General features: G+C 45.6%; 1 protein-coding gene across 1 annotated transcript in view; it reads left to right on the forward strand.

Annotated features, from left to right (window-relative positions):
• Positions 1-2,004: 2,004 nt before the first annotated feature.
• The window catches only part of T265_15024 (hypothetical protein), a gene marked incomplete at both ends in the record, with an annotated part of 18,751 nt that continues 2,068 nt past the window's right edge, over positions 2,005-18,687 (forward strand). The window contains 6 exons of the mRNA XM_009176264.1: positions 2,005-2,160; positions 12,633-12,719; positions 14,917-15,219; positions 15,474-15,656; positions 15,835-16,047; positions 16,715-16,975. Of these exons, the coding sequence (XP_009174528.1) occupies positions 2,005-2,160; positions 12,633-12,719; positions 14,917-15,219; positions 15,474-15,656; positions 15,835-16,047; positions 16,715-16,975 (1,203 nt within the window). The remainder of the gene's footprint in view (positions 2,161-12,632; positions 12,720-14,916; positions 15,220-15,473; positions 15,657-15,834; positions 16,048-16,714; positions 16,976-18,687) is intronic.

The raw sequence follows: 18,687 nt of genomic DNA on the forward strand, positions 1-18,687 counted from the left end.
AACATCTGTCCGAGATTCAAGCAGTGCCACTTTTCTGTCTGGTTGCCAATACTTGAACAAGCCTGTTAGTGTCATGCCACGGAGAAACTCCCAGCGCTGTGCAATGGCATAGCGATCTCCTTCCAAGATGGATGAATTTCCTCTGTTGGAGCAGTTGGAAGATTCCGATCTGCAGGATCAGTCAGGATTCAGGATCTGCCAGTCTCTCAGTTGCTAAGCTATTAGTCCGTATCTTACGCTGTCTTGGAAAACGAAGGTTGAAGCGACTCCAGGTGGGCACGTGGTCGCAATTCACAAGTGTGTTATGTAATCAGTGACAATCAGCTATTGATCCACACCATCGCTAACTGATGGTGATGTTGTTAATTTGGTTCGTGACTGACACAATGTGGCCGGACGACGTCCTTTATTTCAAAAGTTAGTACTGTCTGTGGTCAGCACATGACTGAAGCAATCGTTTACCATTTTCCGTACGTACCGACTGCAATCCATTTCGATCACCTAATTGAGTCTCACGTGCGCTAAGCTTGACCGCTTGTATATTCAGATCTTCAGCAACCACGCCATCTGAGCTTTTAGCTAGCTTAAGCAGGGCATTCTAAATGTCGTAAAACTTGTCTTTGATGATGTCACAGCTGCTGTCGGTTGGGGTGCAAGTAGACACAACAAACAGACAGCGGTTAACTTCCTCCTTCTGGGACCCCTTCACGGAAGTGGCCTAACGGACCGCACTGAGGAGACTATCAACGGGTATCCAGTGAAGCAAGGATCTTTCCGCCCGACAACTTATGACGATACTGACCCCTGCATATCCTGCTTCAGCGGCCTCTAGATCACCAGAGGCTTGTAGCCGCAAGCTAGTTGAGAGTGATGGGCGGTTCGCTTACCCGTCTTGCTGTATACAGCAAGAAATGCGACCCGGCTGATGGTACCACGCAACGACCGATGTGGCATGGCATTGTTGTTAATTGTGGTCATCACGGTTGTACGTGGGCTAGAACACTGTTTGGCTGCCCACACCTAGACGGGGGTACGATTAGAGTCCTTGAACAAAACATTAGGTTGACTGCAACACCTCAGTGTTTGGCGGGAGATGCAGATGCATCACTATCTTTAAGAAACAAATCGCACTTAATTTTCCAACCTATAACTTGGAGGGCCACGAGACCCGCGTTAGTGAGACCTCTAATCCTTGACCGACCCGGTATGAAAGACTACAAGTGTCGCACAGGCCTACGAACAGTCACACCACGGCAAGGTTTCAGTCTCTGGTTAAAAACTGCAATTTTCAATTTTACACTTCTTAAGTGGACATAGTGGCTTCACAAGGCAAAGGAATTCCAGCTAATCAGTTATGTCTTCTTCTTTTGCCTATTTTTGATTCGTGGGAATAAAGTACACCACGATAATGTGGTACCTTATGGTAACCCAGAGGAGTGGTTCAAACTACCCATATCATTTCGGTTGCCCATTCGGTCAGTGCATGGGCGTCCTAACAGTATTTCAGTCCCCGTGCTTCCTACGGGTCGTGTGCCAGCGATATACTGAAAGACCACCGTGACGATAGGAATAAACACAAATTAATAGAGAACAGGGTAATAACTGTTCTTTGTATCAATACTCGAGGTTTGTGTATGGATAAAAATGGAACGCAATGTACGATCAGCTGCTTATTAATGGATTTACGGATGTATTTAATTCTTTCGAGCTGAGCCATTCTTGAAGAATGGTCATAGTTAAATTTGTCTTAACTGGTACAATCACTTTACTTCCACAGTGCTTGTATGCTTGACTGTAATCCCACAGTGGAACTGGTGTTTCCTAAGATAATCTGGCTTTATCCGCTCATTCCATTGACACCTAAAAATGAAAATAATGCACCCGATGTCTGTTGTTATAAAAGAACGATCCGTTTCACTCATTACTACTGTCTCTCGTTCAATGGTTAATATAAAAATGGTCCTACAATAATTTATCGGATTTTTCCTTTTGTCGCAATTTCCCACAGTTTCTGTGAGACATCCAGACTTTCCGGATTCTCTTATAAACGGAGTCCTGTTTCATGCGCGCTATTTGGGCAGTACACAGCTGTTGTCTGAACGACAACCGACACGGAATTCGCGAATGTACCAGGCCCAGGAAGCAGTCAATCGGGTCAAAGTAAGCACGTAGTTTTTTTTGCTAAGCTGGTTGTACTTTTGCTGTTTGACTGTCGAGAATAACAAAAGACAGAACTATCCATTTACAACGCTTTTTCAGGTCCCGATTGCCATAAGCAGTCACCAGTACCGCTTTGAATTTCTCATGTATTTCCGCCTTGGTAGCCAAATAGAAATATGAATGTTTTAGCGATTTTGGTAACCCGAAGGTGAGAGAATGTTTTCGTCTCCTGTCACAATAGCTGATCACCTTTGCGTGGCTTAACCTTGAGTCCTGAGCCGCCAAAAGTTTCTAGCCACGTCGGTTAGCATTTACTAGCCATTTACCTCAAAACCATATATCCATCAACCCAAAGCACCTACGCTTCGCTTTGAGGACTTTCGAACCAGCCTGTACAGTTTAGCCGAACATCGCTATCACTTCTGAAATTGAGAATTACAGTCAAGTCGCATTATTTAGATTTGGTGATGAAGGCCAATTTCTTTCTCATGTCGTCATTAATTCGTTGCATGCTTATTTCCGAATGCGCTATTTCGGACGTACTCCACTTCTGAGTAGCAAGTTNGATAGGTATGCGTGTCAAGTGGATCGAGTTCAATGCTTCTTGAAAATTCAGGACTGCTAAAATTGTGGATTGTTTATACATATGGCTTTGTTTTAGTACGTGATGGAGTGTGAAGATTTGGTCAACGCAACCCCCCACCAGCACGGAATCCCGCTTGCTGCTCCCGAATCTGTTTCACGAGCCACCACAAGGCGACGAAGGACAGGTGACGTCTAGAGTCTAGTTACGACTGGGGTCAAGCTAACCCACCGTGATTGCGGCACCCACCACTTGCGTCTTTTTAATTGGCACTACTGCCAATTCTCTCCCGGTGTAGGAAACAATCCCCTTTTCCAAAATACAGGCAACCAGATCAGGCAATTGATGACTGAGGACAGTGCTCCCATCTCTAAAGAATTCGAGTGAGCTTTTCGGACCAAGAGCTCGGTGGCGCTTGAAGGAGCATATGTAGTCACAAATCTCCGAATCAGGGGTTCGAGGTTCACCGTACTTCAGTTATTTGACCCAAATGATTGGCAGAGGCGGGGCACTAGATTTGTTCGTCATTGGCCCAGCGATAGAATTGTTATCATTTATTTAACACGGTCGTGCCACTTTGACCCTAGATGGTTCCGCTTGCAAGCGGTTCTCGGCTACTAGTCTTGCGGATCAAGTGACACAATCTTCAGGCATTCCCACCTTTCTGGGTCTCCCATTTCCTTAGCCTTCTGTGTCCACCAGGCTTCACGGTCGGCGTGCACGCTCACTTCCACTTGACTTCTAATAAATCGTCGGGCCAAATTATGTTCGGGACCCGCGGTAACATCTGTCCGAGATTCAAGCAGTGCCAATTTTCTGTCTGGTTGCCAATACTTGAACCTGTTAGTGCCATGCCACGGAGAAACTCCCAGCCACAGAGAAACTTCCTCCATCTGTGACCCCTTCACGGAAGTGGCCTAACGGACCGCACTGAGGAGACTATCAACGGGTATCCAGTCAAGCAAGGTCCTTCCACCCGGCAACTTATGACGATACTAACCCCTGCATATCCTGCTTCAGCGGCCTCTAGATCACCAGAGGTGTGTATCCGCAAGCTAGTTGAGAGTGACGGGGCGGTTCGCTAACGCGCCTCGCTGTGTACAGCAAGACATGCGACCCGGCTGATGGTACCACGCAACGACATGGCATTATTGTTAATCGTGGTCATCACGGTTGTACGTGGGCTAGAACACTGCTTGGGTGTCCAGACCTAGACGGGGGTACGATTAGAGTCCTCGAACAAAACATTCGGCTGACTGCAACACCGTAATGTTTGGCGGGAGATGCAGATGCATCACTATCTTAAAGAAACAAATCGCACTGAATTTTCTAACCCATAACTTGGAGGGCCAGGAGACCCGCGTTAGTGAGACCTCTAATCATTGACCGACCCGGTATGAAAGACTACAAGTGTTCTCGTTCGATGGTTAATACAAAAATGGCCCCACAATAATTTATCAGATTTTTCCTTTCGTCGCAATTTCCCACAGTTTCTGTGAGACATCCAGACTTTCCGGATTCTCTTATAAACGGAGTCCTGTTTCATGCGCGCTATTTGGGCAGTACACAGCTGTTGTCTGAACGACAACCGACACGGAATTCGCGAATGTACCAGGCCCAGGAAGCAGTCAATCGGGTCAAAGTAAGCACGTAGTTTTTTTTGCTAAGCTGGTTGTACTTTTGCTGTTTGACTGTCGAGAATAACAAAAGACAGAACTATCCATTTACAACGCTTTTTCAGGTGCCGATTGCCATAAGCAGTCGCCAGTACCGCTTTGAATTTCTCATATATTTCCGCCTTGGTAGCCAAATAGAAATATGAATGTTTTAGCGATTTCGGTAACCCGAAAGTGAGAGAATGTTTTCGTCTCCTGTCACATTAGTTGATCACCTTTGCGTGGCTTAACCTTGAGTCCTGAGCCGCCAAAAGTTTCAGCCACGTCGGTTAGCATTTACTAGCCATTTACCTCAAAACATCCATCAACCCAAAGCACGCTTTGAGGAATTTCGAACCAGCCTGTACAGTGTAGCCGAACATCGCTATCTCTTCTGAAATTGAGGATTACAGTCAAGTCACATTATTTAGATTTGGTGATGAAGGCTAATTTCTTTCTCATGTCGTCATTAAATCGTTGCATGCTTATTTCCGAAAGCGCTATTTCGGACGTACTCCACTTCTGAGTAGCAAGTTAACGGATGTCCGGGTTTTCAGTGGCTGACCGCCTGTTTATTGTAAGAGCTAAACTCGATAACAGAAATGCATCTAATAGAGCAACCGTTGGTGTTTTTCGCACTACTCAGACAACGCCTGAAGCACCGTTGGAAGCGCCTAAACACTGTTAAGGGACAATGTAACTCTTACTAACGCTTGTGTCAGCTTGCAATTGTTTTCGCTCTCTCTACATAGTCCAGTCATAGAAAAAAATCGTTCAGCTGTAGCACCCTTTCGGTGCCTAACTGCCATGCCACCCGAAGGTTGCACGAGGGCTGGGATAGTGCCAGGTCGTCCAAGCCTAGACAGGGAAAGTCGAGAGTCAGAGGTCGGGTTCGAACCACGGACCTTCCGGTCATTAAATTCGCGCTCTAACCACTTGGGCCATCTCGCCCCATCTCGTCATAGCTTGAACGCTGATCCTGCAATTTATGTTCAAGCCCAACAGTCGGCTGTTTGTTACAATCGGGTACTCCTATAGGTGTACGTAGACGGCTTCTCAATGGTTTCAGAGCTACAGCACACACTACCCAGGGAGGGGGCAACCTGTACGGATAGACAAAAATTGCTTTCCCCAGAGCAGATCAAATGTAGGGCACAACGTGCCGTCAAACGTAACTGTTTCCCATCTAGCGCTCAAATATTACTCCATGTTTGTTTTGGCATTTACTCCTTCTTTGCACCGTGTCCACCACTGCTAAATTCAACCCAGATTTCTGGTCCTTTCGATTGATTTTCGTTGTGTGCGCCGAAAATAGAATACCTGACAACATGCGACTGCTTTTGAGGTTTTCACCAGTTTTTCCTACAAAACTATCACATCAGTAGCACGCTTCGTTGTAAGTTGTACTGTGATCAGCTACTGCTTCCACACTATTGATTTTGGCCAGTCCGTTTTAGAAGGACGAAGTTTACCGTGCTGCTGTTGGTATTTGTCGGTTTCAGATTTCGCGCAGCTCGGACGGCAGTGTTTGTGTGTATATACAACCTGCGGCCGTTTGTATTTACGATATCAAGATAGTAGGTTACTCGTTCAAGAGCCATGACTTTTTACTTCAGCAATCATCTGAGTAGTTGTGGAACCTTTTGAGTTCGCATTCATTCTACTCGTTTGGATAGCCTTCCTATTATCCTTATTCGATCATTCCGGTGAGTTCACAGCAGACAGAAAAGCAGTGGGCTGTAATCTCGCTTATCAACAATGCCTGCCGTTGGCCCAATCAGCACCTGAATTCCGGACTTCTGACACCTAAGGTGATGGCAAGCTGACGACTCAGAAGCTGTCCTGGCTGTGTTAATCGAGTGACCCGCTTGTCAAGACATCCACGTCAAGTGGCGTTGGAGGCGTTCAGAACTAGTCGGACATTTTCTTTTATCGCTTATAGGATTTGTTGAGTCCCAGCTCCCTTCATTGTGGACCTTCCGGGCTCACTGCACCAGGGATGGATGAGGGCGAGTTATGCTAATAAGAAACTGATTAGTTGTTCCGGATGCCTTCTCCAGGAAATTTCGCTGTGATTATTTACGAATACAGATGCCATATCAGGCTGTTGAAGCTTACGTAGAAGACAAACAAGCGGTACTGTTCCAACCACGAGTTCCAAATAACGCAGTGTTTGAGGCACGAACCTACTGACCGTGGCTCAAACCCATCCCCATCATTTCGGCAGCTTTTATTTAGGCTTGGGCAACTTAGCAAAATCTCAACCCGTGTGCTTCCTTCGGCTGGAGTAGCAACTAGGAAAAGAAGGGGTGTTACAGCTGAACAATTCTTTTATTTGTCTAACCACGATCATCTTGACCACAGGCTTGGAAGGTGGGCTCTGAACTATCTGGACTTCACGCACTTACATAACAGCACCTGTAAGGAATGAAATCACCGTGCCTCACCCTCCACATCTTCGTATACTGTCTGGTTATAGCTGCCAGAATTTCACTCATCGATGGTCTGGTGAGATAGGCGTAGGGGGATATGCATTGGAGGTAGTAGCCGATGTAATTGATGCGTAAATTCAGGAACGTCAGTGGACTGTTCATTGGAGCGATCGGGAGTGGAAGCTATGCATTAAAGACAACAAATTGGGTGCATGTGGGCGATTGCGGTTTAATGCGCGACTGGGCAATACCTGCCACTTTCCCTAACTATTGACGTGTCCCGTCTGAAAGTCCACATTCACGGAGACAGCAATGAACCCTGCAGCTGAGTCTGCTGGTAATGCCTCATGCTTCGCTGCCAATTCGTTGTTTGGTCTCCCCCAATTCGTCTCCATTCTTCACGTAGTTGTTAGAAATGGGCTGTTAGAGGAATTCGGTCGACTGGCGTACGGAACAAGTGACGAAGCCATCGCAACCTGTGGATTGTGATCAGTTCACCTATCGTGAGCGAGCTATTTCCCCGAAAACCGTTTGACGAACTTTAGCATTGCCTATCCGTTGTTCCCACTAGACTATGGGAATGCTCTGGACACACGTGGTGTCAAACACCAGCGCCCAGGTTTCCGACCCATACAACAATATGAAACGTAGTGCACCTTTGTAAACTCTATTCTTGGCAGCTAAACGTCCTCCCAACAGGTGCTACAGGTTCGAAAAAGCCGCTCTGGCCTTCCCATTCCGGTTATAAATATCGTTTTTGGCTATACCACCGAGACTGCTTTGACAAACCGGTTTTCCTAACCTTGATCGGTCATGAAAGACTAACATTATGGGTTGCGGAAAGCAATGCGCCTTCTAGGACGACGAAACCCAGCTTGGTTTTCGCAGATCTGCATCCCTGTGTTCAGTCAACATTTGAGCTCGATATAGCTCATTGATTAAGGTATGAGCTTCCCATCGGATGGTCTGTTGACTGACTGCTTTTTTCTAGACTTGTGTAGCCTGGCAGTATCTCAGCCTTCGTGCCACGTTCGAGAAGTAAGGCAGATAGGCGCTGAAAGGGTGTTGCAGCTGATTTCATTGCCACCCTTCGAAGGAAGAAGCCACAGGGCACCTTGGATGTCATGTCCACGACGCTGATGCCACCGAAGTTTTCACACCATCCGTGCACACTTTTTGAAAATGGGAATAAGTGTCGACACGCCCCATTCTGTAGACACTTTCTCTTCGCTCCATATTGCACATTTTAGCTTTTTTAGATGGGCCACCACGGATTCTCCACCTTCTTTGAGTAGGGCTAGATAGAGACCGTCCGATCCTGCTGCTTTGTCACGTTTCAGTACGGATGTTCTGTACTTTGTTTCTTCCCCCGATGGGCTATTAAGATTTGCATTCTATTCGCCCGTATGCACTCCAAAGGCTGCATTGAAGGAGGTTAGGTAAACTGTTCTTTGAAGTGTTCGGCCCTTCTTTCCAGTCAAAATTTTTCCGATTGAATTAATGAACCGCCTTTTTCACTTATCGTTTCACTGACCGTCGCCTTCCTAGGGCCAGTCGATCGTACTAACTTGTACAGAGTACGGCCGTTTATGGTAGCAAAAGCCTCCTTGCTCCCGAGCTTTCGAGCTCCTTAAGCTCCTCACCATTTGAGGGCGTTTGAGGGCTTTGCGTGCGCCGTAGGTATCAATCAGAACTAGGGACGATATCCAGTGGTCATTTGATTGTATTGGAGAAGTCGGACAGCCAACACTGAACGCCGCTAGTTTGGCTCCTCTCGCATTCTGTCATGCTTCCTCCATGTACACGCTACCAGTACAGTATTGATTTACAGGCCCACGATGCAACCGACAGATTCTTTCTTGGGGGGGGGAGCTTCTCAGAGGCGATGACTCAAGAGTCCGACCTTTTCGGTTGTAGAGTCCTCGCTCAACTCGTGCGTTCAGGGAGTAAGGAATTACTGTCTGACTCCTGGTGCAACTTTGCGCAGAAGACGCTTTTTAAGCTGCACCAGACTCTTTGGTTTTGGAAGTTTGTCCATCGCATTGAATAATGCGCTGGTGATCACAGTCAGCCAGTGGACAAACGGAGTGTGCGGGATATAGGGCCCACCTTTTCTAACCCGTCATTCATCGTGAGGAAGGTACGCACCATCGACGCCTCCATGAATATAGACATGTTAGTTGCCTTAGGAAAATACTTTACTGCAATCATACCCTGTTCGCAGGGAACAGTATGATTTTTCCCGCACACCACCCCATAACGCGACCATTTGTGGTACGGGGTCTCGATGCTCTTGGTCTGACTGATATCCTTTGGCTATCCTGGCCTGATTGAATGTGGATCAAAGTTTCAACCAATATAGTCTGCGGGATCATTTCAGCAATCAAGCCCGATTACCACGTCAGGGTTGCAGCTTTGGGTTGGGAATTTATCACCCTACATTCGATGCCCTCGTTCCAATTTCACCGAATTATTTCTCCTGAGTGCATTTAAGTTCTTCACTGTACATAATGAATTTCGACACCACCAGCACAAGCTTTAAGCCTTGGTCATTCGCTATATGGTACGAGTCATAATAATGTAATGTTTTCAGTCCTTCTCTACGGCCTTCCCCATATGTTACTTCTTTGACTTAGTTCACACACTGTCGTTCGGAGTAGCGTTTTAGGCTTACGACCTTGATCATTCGCTATATGGTACGAGTCATAGTAATGTAATGTTTTCAGTCCTTTTCTACGGCCTTCCCCATATGTTACTTCGACTTAGTTCACACACTGTTCCCAACTTGTCGTTCGGAGTAGCGTTTTAGGCTTACGAGAGGAAAAGTTCTAATCTATTCGTAGTCCATGTCCTGTCACAGTGACTCTTGCTTGTTATCGTTCAGCTGTAAAGCCCTTTCGGTGCCTAGCTACCGTGCCACCCGGAGAAAGCATGAGGGCTAGGATACTGCCAGGTTGCTCAAGGCTAGTCAGGAGAAGTAGGCTCCGAGCCACTGACCTTCTGGTCAGTAAATTCGCGCTCTAACCGCTGATCCATCTCCTCCCCACCCTCGCTAGTCTGTTAACTTGATATTTTGTTACTGCTGGCACTACTGGGCGTTTGTAATCACTGAGTACTGATGCCTTATCTTTCCTTTCTTATTCAACCATCGAGTTTGTAAGTGGCCACCTAAAAGCCGTGAGACTCAGTGCACGCAAGCGTTTTGCTTTTCATGACTGCTTTTGTGAATGTCGCATGGGAATGCTACGTGTTTTCCCCCTTGATTTCTCATTGCATCTTCGCTTAGGTACTAGTGTAGAAGGTTCATTATCAATGAATCCATTGTCCGATGGACCCTATGGCTTAAAGAAATGCAGTTCGCTAAAATGTCGAGGTGTTTCTGGCCTAGTTGAATTACGCTGTGGTTCCCATCTGCATTACTCTTCACGTCCGTGTAGAACTACTTTTCACCAATACCATAAGGTTTATAATTAAATTTCCGGACGCCGAACCTTAGTAGATCGAGCGCTCAAGCAATGTGTTGTACTCGTCCTAGGATTGGTTTGTATGTCATTTTTACCATTTCTGACTGGTTATATCCCTGTTCTAATCAGCTCTTCATGTTCATCGGTGGTTGACTCGAGGAGTATCACGCTCTGTCTACTGCCGGTCCACCTTCACCAGTATTTCTCAGGTTCTGTTGCTGGAATCATGCCCAAATTCATGGACGGGGTGAACCACACTCACTTCTATCGACACAGCTCGTCAGGACTATACCTATATGCCTAAAGTAAACTAGAAACTGGTTGAAAATATGCAAGAATTAAGAATCCCGACGTGCGAAGCTCTCGAATAGCATTGGGTTTTATGAACTAGTTAACGACTTTTTTAGGTCACCAAAGATTGCGAGCAGTGGCAACGAACAAGTACCCTAAATGAGCTATATTGATTCTCAGTGGATTGCTGTCACCGTAATGAGTAGACTGAGTCCTCTGAAAAGACTTCATTCTCACCTGTTCCGATTTGCATCCAATTTTTATACCCCGGGAAAGTGCCTTTGGGACTTTCCATATTTTATTAGTGATCGCGCTTTGGCTAGCCTAGTTGATTCGCCAGCAGTATTTTTGCTTTATCTCTGAGGGCGAACAAATCCTCTGCCAGTTGTGTGGCAAACTCCTTGGTTTTCCCCACTGTTTTGAGAAGAGGCGGCCGTATGTGCGTGGTGATGTTTGCGGTGCGGCAGACACATGATGGAAGGCCAGTGACGTTCGGCTCCCCTTGCTCATCATGTCCGTTTTCAGCAATGCCTCGGATTTGTTACCAGTCGAGGTCTGAAGAACAGAGTGAATGAAGATGACATCTATTTTCTATACCGTGTGGTCCATATTCATTTTTCGAACTGGATCGCTTGACTGTTTCATGTTCACAAAGATCGTTTTTTCCTCATCTTATCTTACCTCTAGGTGGATGATGAAAAACGCTTTTTAGTCTCTTGTGAGCCGCAATTCATGGCGAATGGCGGATTTCAATAGACCTAGTGCTGTTGACGTGGCGACGATGTAGAGGCTGATTCATGGTCTTATCTAAACTTACAGCATAGCAAGGAAAATTTGGCAGAACCTGAACCTCTTTAACCTGCATATTCAGAGTAACGGTGTCGTGAAGGACTGTATTTTTCAATCCTGGGGAGTTCACCCCGAAAATAACTTGTTTAGTAAACCGGTAATTTTGTTGGATTTCACTTAATGTGGAGTACACCTTGCAGCTATTGGTTCATGGGTATACTTCAGAATTTGTGAAGCACTTTGGAGTCTCCGATTCCGGAGAGGAAGCCTTAGCCACCAACCCTGACTTCCGCTGGTCGTGCTGCTTTTACCGATTGAATGGTTAAGGTGATTAGTGTTATATCTGCTGCTGACCCGCTCCAGTGCCTAGTGCCGGAGAAAAAAGACTCACAGAAGAGAACACAACAGCTATATTCCGAACAAGCGAGTGCGAGAGCGTGAGTGCCTGCGAGTGCAAAAGTACAACCATCTCAGGATATTTATTGGAGGGACACTGTCTGCACTTGGTCCAATGCTGACGCACGCGGTATTGCCTTTATACCAGGCTGTGGGACGCTGCATATTGAGGGGACATTATCTATCTGGTCAACGTCTAGCAAAGCTGAGAGTTTCGGTAGATTTCGGGCACTCAGTGGTTGCTTTCCGGAAGCTGTCCTTCTTGATACCTCCCCCTTTTGGCTGTTCAACGTAAGATTGTCGACACGAATCAATTTGTAAAAGTTCCACCCTTTTCCTGGTGCGGCCGGTACAGCGTCTCGGTTTCAGTAATGGATCTGTCATGGGCGATACATGTGAAACGGTGGCCATAGGTGCTGGTCTTGAGAGACCAAAGGTTTCAAGCAGTAGGTTGAGGTCTAATAACTGTTCTTCCGTCTTTGAGATCTGCTACTCAGTCGGCCGTAATTGATCGACATGTCGTTTCCATACCAATGATCCCACCTGGACGCTGTAACTAAAACTAACATTCCTAACTGTGGGCAATTGATGTTTTCCCAGCTTATCCTGTTTATGCGTGCATCATCTTGGTTTGCATCGTCTATCTTGCTTTCTATACCGTGTCGTCCAATGACTTGTGCGTCCCGCATGTCATCAGATTACAGCCTCTCCCTACATTCGGTTCAGTTTTCAAATCATTTTTATGTGAAACATGTTGGAGAACAATGTCTGGTCACTTGTCGGCATGATAGCTTTTATCGTATACAAGGGATTGCTTCTGTTATACTCACACATCTGCTTCGTTTATCATTTGTTGTTGCAGGCGCCGGATGGTGAACATCAACCGCATGCACCTGTTGAACTTTTCGTCTCGACCGAAAGGCTTATGATTCTCAATGCAAACCTCCAGGTTAGTTGAGTAACTTGACGACTTAAATACCACTAGTTCACTGTAAAGCGACCACCTGAGAAGGGCAGCCTCCCTAGCGCAGAACAACTTGAAGTTCAAGTGACGTTACAGGTCCTTCAAGTGCTCTTATGCGTTCCGAGACCGCTTAGACACCCACTTCTAGAAGCAAATCCTAACTTAACATGATAACTTTTCGGCTACGTTTTTTCACTTTTGCACTGTAGAGTAGTCTTCGCACAGAAGAAAGCGCGGCCAGAAATCAACATATGCAGATATTACTTATCTGACAAGGTAATGTAGCAGTGTAACCTATGTTGAGCGCGATTTATTAGATAGATAGACTGTCATTAACGGCATCCTCTAAGTATGATATGGTCACTGTGACGACGAAGCCCGCCTGATAATGTACGAAGTGCCAACCATTTTCGTTTATTAAAACCCAACAGTTTGCCACACATGTGGTGGATAGGGTTGAATGGATGAATGTTGATGCTGACGGGAAATCAACGTCAAATTATTCCTAAACCACTGAAACAGCAGTCAGTGCTATTCAGTACAACAATATGTCCAAACCCAACTCATTTTGACGATCACATCAAGCAGTAAACAATCAAATCGAAAATGTTTGGAACCAATTGATAAACAGTTGGTAGACTTATAGATTGGCCACGTTTCGCTTTTAACGCAAATGCTTCCTCAGGCCAAATGATTAAGCTACTGGATTGATCGAGTTTAAGGTAGACAGAACCGGTCAGTTGGCAGGATCCCTTATGATATGTATAGTTGATCAGTATTGAAATTTAAAAGGTTGAAAGTTTTTTTCGATGGGCTGGGGGGAGTTTACATCATTTCGGTCGAGTTTGGGTTCGATGCCTTCCATTTTATTTACATTGAGGTGCTCGGTAATCCCCGCCCCCCCTCGGTTATCAGTCAAGCCTTAGTGAAAGTCCTCATGCACTAGACATCAAACACAAAATGGATTTAGAAGGGTTCGCTTCCATTTTATTTACATTGAGATGCTCGGCGATTCCCGCCCCACCCCCGTCGGTCATCATTCAAGCCTTAGTGAAAGTCCTCATGCGCTAGACATCAAACACAAAATGGATTTAGAATATGTTGAAGTTTTCAGGCGGGACTAGGACTCACGCCAAAGAGACTGATGGCCGAGGTGGTGGAAGGCGTAGAACTGACGGAAGTGTGAAGCAGCCAAGCTCGATCAAAATGACTTAAATGCCCCAAACCACAGACCGTGATATCTAGGTACCCAAACCTTCCAAAAAAGCTTTCATCTGACACTCACTACTGACCTATTGTGCTTATCGGATGAGATCTTGCTGGTTCGTTGGTTCTGTGCCCACCTTCAAAATCGGTCAACCTGATAGCTTACTCACTTGGCCTGACAAAGCATTTGCGTCAAAACAAGTCACGTTCCCCAGCTATAAACCTACCAACTGTTGGTCAAACCATTCTGAAACGGATGGTCGTGTATGTTCAGTTGTATCTAAATGAACAACTAAGTGAACAACTTTGGATATATTGTTATTACTTGTCATGGATACGTAATCCTCTCCAGAAACATTTACTTACACCGGGGTGTGATTTCGGTTCGTCCCGTGAGTTTCATCCGTGAAAGAAGCATTGGTGTGTCATAATCGGAATTCGCTAAACGAACGAATCAGTGAGCACTCTACAAACTATATTTCGTTTACTGGTTGGGACTGACGGACATCTCGGTTCTGTACCTTGTAATTAGCGCTCGCTCACGTCACATTGTAGAACCACTACTTGGCCGGCCTCTCGTATTCCCAGATGTACGTATCACGAAACTGATGTGCTCACATGATTTTGAGTATCGATATATCTAACGTTGACTCACCTACATTTTTTCACTGGAGTCCGTTCACACCCACATTCCTTTTATGCACACTTAATTCGACTATGCCATTCATGTCAGGCTAATCAGGTGATTTTACTGGAAACTTTTGATTATCACTTATTGTCCTCTCCTATGGAGGGACTGAGAGTTTGATATTGATTTCACATGGGCCGAAGCCAGTGCAATGACGAGGGTTCCAGCTGCTCTCGATATGAACATTTTGACAACATTTCACCCCTAGTAGTCCCCAAGGTTTGTGGTTCAATTGCTATCTAAAAGGCCTCTATATCTGAACATGCCATTTCGTCTTCGTTTTCATAGGAAATTCTCATCGACCATGAGCTCCGTATGGTCTCCTACATAGCCGATATTGGAGACATCTTTGTCCTCATGGCGCGCCGTCCTTCAGTCAATCAGTCAGATTCATGCAATATGCCTCCGGACGGGACCGTGCCAGAAACAGAGACAAACACATCCAGGTCGGATTCAGGTGGGAGTAGCACCCTCTCGGATACGTCCACTGAGCCTTCCGACTATCGTATACGTGGACTTTCGAAAACCGTGTTCGAGCGAACACGGAAGCCTGACACGAAGTTGGTTTGTCATGTTCTCGAAAGCTCCGACGTAAGTTGTTCTCTTTCTTATTGAATTATGGACCATTGATATGGTCAATTTGGGCTAACCCTTCAGTCAACCTACATCAACTTTGTTGACATGAGAAAACTCGCATGCTGTTCATGCCCGTGTGAACCCATCGTACATTTTGAGCGTTTTTTGTGAGTTGCTGTCGTTTTCGGTGACCTTGCATGTGATCTTGTTTGGTATTAAATCTCCTATCCCAATGGGTAGACCCATTTCTTCCCCGTTTTTATTTCCAGGCCCGTCTAATTGCCCAATCTGTTGGACATGCGTTTCAACTGGCCTATCTTGATTTTCTGCGTGAAAGTGGAGTTGAAGATCTCACTTCCGTGAAGCACCTCAACTATCAAGACGTATTGAATCAACAGGAGATTTTCTGTGATGAACTGACCATGTTTACGGACAAACAGCGACACAAACAGGTGCGTAAATGATTAGCTTAATCTAAGTGCAACAATCTCTTCCCAGAAGAGACAGCGTGGTGACTTTTTGGAGCGACCTGTTTTTGTCAGGGTTTTTTGAGAGGGTTAACTGTACTTGGTACTTACTTTCGGTCTATTCCACCATTTCCCATATCCCTTTCCAATACTTTCTCTGCAGATCACCATTCCAAAACAACGGGGTGAACCGTTGGGTGTGGTAATTGTAGCTTCGGGCTGGGGGAGCCTATTACCAACGGCATTGTTGGCCAACATGAATCCACTCGGACCGGCCGCCCGATGTGGTCAGCTGAATATCGGCAACCACATCATATCTGTCAACGATCAAAGTCTAGTCGGACTCCCTTTGAACTCCTGTCAGCAGATAATAAAGGTAAACTTACTCATAAAGCGGTATTGGGAGGTTTATTTTTTGCTTTCCACCATTCATATAATATGATAATGGATATTCTTTTGGTCCATACATTCTGACTGTTTCTTTCAGCTAGTCTGCTGATCTTTTCATAGGATAGCTTAGAAATCAAGTCTTTTTAAGCGAAATCATTAGTGATTTCCCTTAATCCTAAGTTGTGTTGATCCATGGCTTGAACCAACCACTATTGGTCCTGGTGCTCCAAAGACATTTGGTCTCTTGAAGATGCAAATTGCCTTAGGTGGAGCCAGTTACTTGAAAGTTCCAGCTCTGCTGATGAACGGTAAAAGCGACAAAAAAGATGCAAAGACGATGGTGACTAGCTACTTTGTTAAACAATTTCACGGACAGTAAGGCAGTGACGCCGAATTTTTATGGTCTTCGTGAAAATACTTATTGCTCTAGGAGGTTTTTTTATTACACGAAGTTGGAGGATTTGAAGGCTTGTCCGTTAGTATGCGGTAACCTGAATTTCTTACTCATATTCTAAGGGTTTACAGCAGGTGCATTTTCATTCACTCGGTGTTTCCGTTTGCTCCTCTATATGTTTATACCTCATCTCGCGTCATCGCTCTTGTTAAGTTCGTTAACTGGGTTCAATTAGTCCACGATTCTCTTAATTGTGTAGGCGTGTCGCAACCAAACGTCGGTCAGGCTAACGGTGGTCGACTGTCCACCGGTGGTGGAAGTTCTTATCCGTCGTCCGAATCTTCAATACCAACTGGGCTTCAGTGTTCAAGATGGTGTGATCTGCAGTTTGTTACGAGGCGGGATAGCAGAACGGGGTGGAATCCGAGTAGATCATCGAATCATAGAAATTAATGGAGAAAGTGTGGTCGCTGTCCCACATGAGAAAATTGTGCATTTGTTGGCGACATCTGTTGGCGAAGTAAGTCCTTAGAGTTTTAGAGACGGTCGCATTTCCGAACCGAATTGCAAAAGCTCCCGCTGAACTCCCTGTCATTTTTTCTAATGCGCTTGGTTTCACGCGTAGGTAATCTCTCTATGTTGCATTTCCTTGCCTTCGTAAGGCAGGTTCCTTTGCCCTTCTTGCAGTTGGCAAACGTGTAATTCGCTCCTTTAATCGTCTGATTGGTCATTTAGAATCGGCTGTCATTGGGTATACGGGGAAAAATCATTGAATCCGCAGTCTTGAGCCTCTGTATACGCTCGACAACCTGATAAAGTATCTGACTTTTTCAGCTACTATTATGGGCTTCTAGGACATTCAGGAACTGGGACGATTATATTATGACATCTGAACACAGTATATTCATTTAGCACACTGCAAATGCCACGAGAACTGGGGAGCGGTGTGTCGGGGAGTGAGTGAGGCCTTAGCGTTGGATTCGATATTTTCAGAATGCCAATGAGTTTAGTGTACCAGCTTTTGGCAATTTCCAGTGAGCGTTCTCTGGGGCTGTTAAATCCTGCCATTTTGATTCATGATATTCGCATCCATCACTCCAGGTCATGTCATCGTTGTATGTGCATTGGACCTGAGACACTCATCTTCAGTTCATCTGTCCGCTACTGTGAGTGATGGTAGTGTAGTAGGTCTAACACTAAGTTCGCTTACTTTATGTAAAGGAATTAAGTGAACATGTTGAATGTGACAGATTTAAACGTCGCTGGTGTGCATCGACGGTCACAGGAATCTTGACAATAAGCAATTCGGTGGACTTTCGATGACAGTCATCTCACCCAGCGCAATGATCGGACATTCGGCTCTCAAATCCCGGCACTGTCCAGAACATACACTCCTGTCGGGCTTATAAAAGAGCGAAACTTCAGTCCAATGTTTCCCCTCTTTGATGCGATATCACAGGGATTATTGCGCTAGCACATAAGTAGGACTGTCCAAATGAAAGCGGTATGGATTTACAAATAGCACCAAATACAATCAACTGCCGCTCAGGGTCGTTTCTGTGGCCTAAGACGAAACCGACACATCTGCTTCACGGCATCGAAGTTTAGCACCTTAAGGCAAAGATTGTGGTCTTCCTTTACCCTGTTACCAACCTTTTATGTGATTGGGAATTCTCCTTCAAACAAGATCAACCGAGATATGGCTATCACAGCGCAAGAACGCGCTACGCAATATCCCGTGATTGGACCAGATAAGTCGATATTATAATGACACTAAGTTATTCGGTGCGTGGTATTTTGCGACCACGGTCAACCTGTCGGCAGCACATCTGCATCCTACTTCAGCGGGGACAGTGTTCAACTCGCAGATGGGATATTTCCGACCCTTTGGGATTCCACGTGCGCCACCCTTTAAGATCCCAAAGATAGTTGACTGAAAATGCTCTTTACTGTTTGTTTTCTACATGAGACCGCGAATGCACAGCTGTTGAACAGCAGCCATATCTTCGAGTCAACCTAGTGGGCATCGTTACGCTGTGTGCATCGACTATTTCAAGGACTGCCGTTCACACTATAAGGCAAGATCGTTATGGTCGGAACCTGCTTTGAATGTCATATATCTCAACAGTACGCTAGTTAATTGATAAGTGAAATCTTTCGCCCAACCAGTTTCACGTAATACAAAGCAGGAATGGGCTTTCTCAGTCCACATGGCCGGATTCGAACCTAGCA

Source organism: Opisthorchis viverrini (genome assembly GCF_000715545.1).
Source record: "Opisthorchis viverrini unplaced genomic scaffold opera_v5_323, whole genome shotgun sequence".
In the NCBI taxonomy this organism is placed as follows: Eukaryota; Metazoa; Platyhelminthes; class Trematoda; order Opisthorchiida; family Opisthorchiidae; genus Opisthorchis; species Opisthorchis viverrini.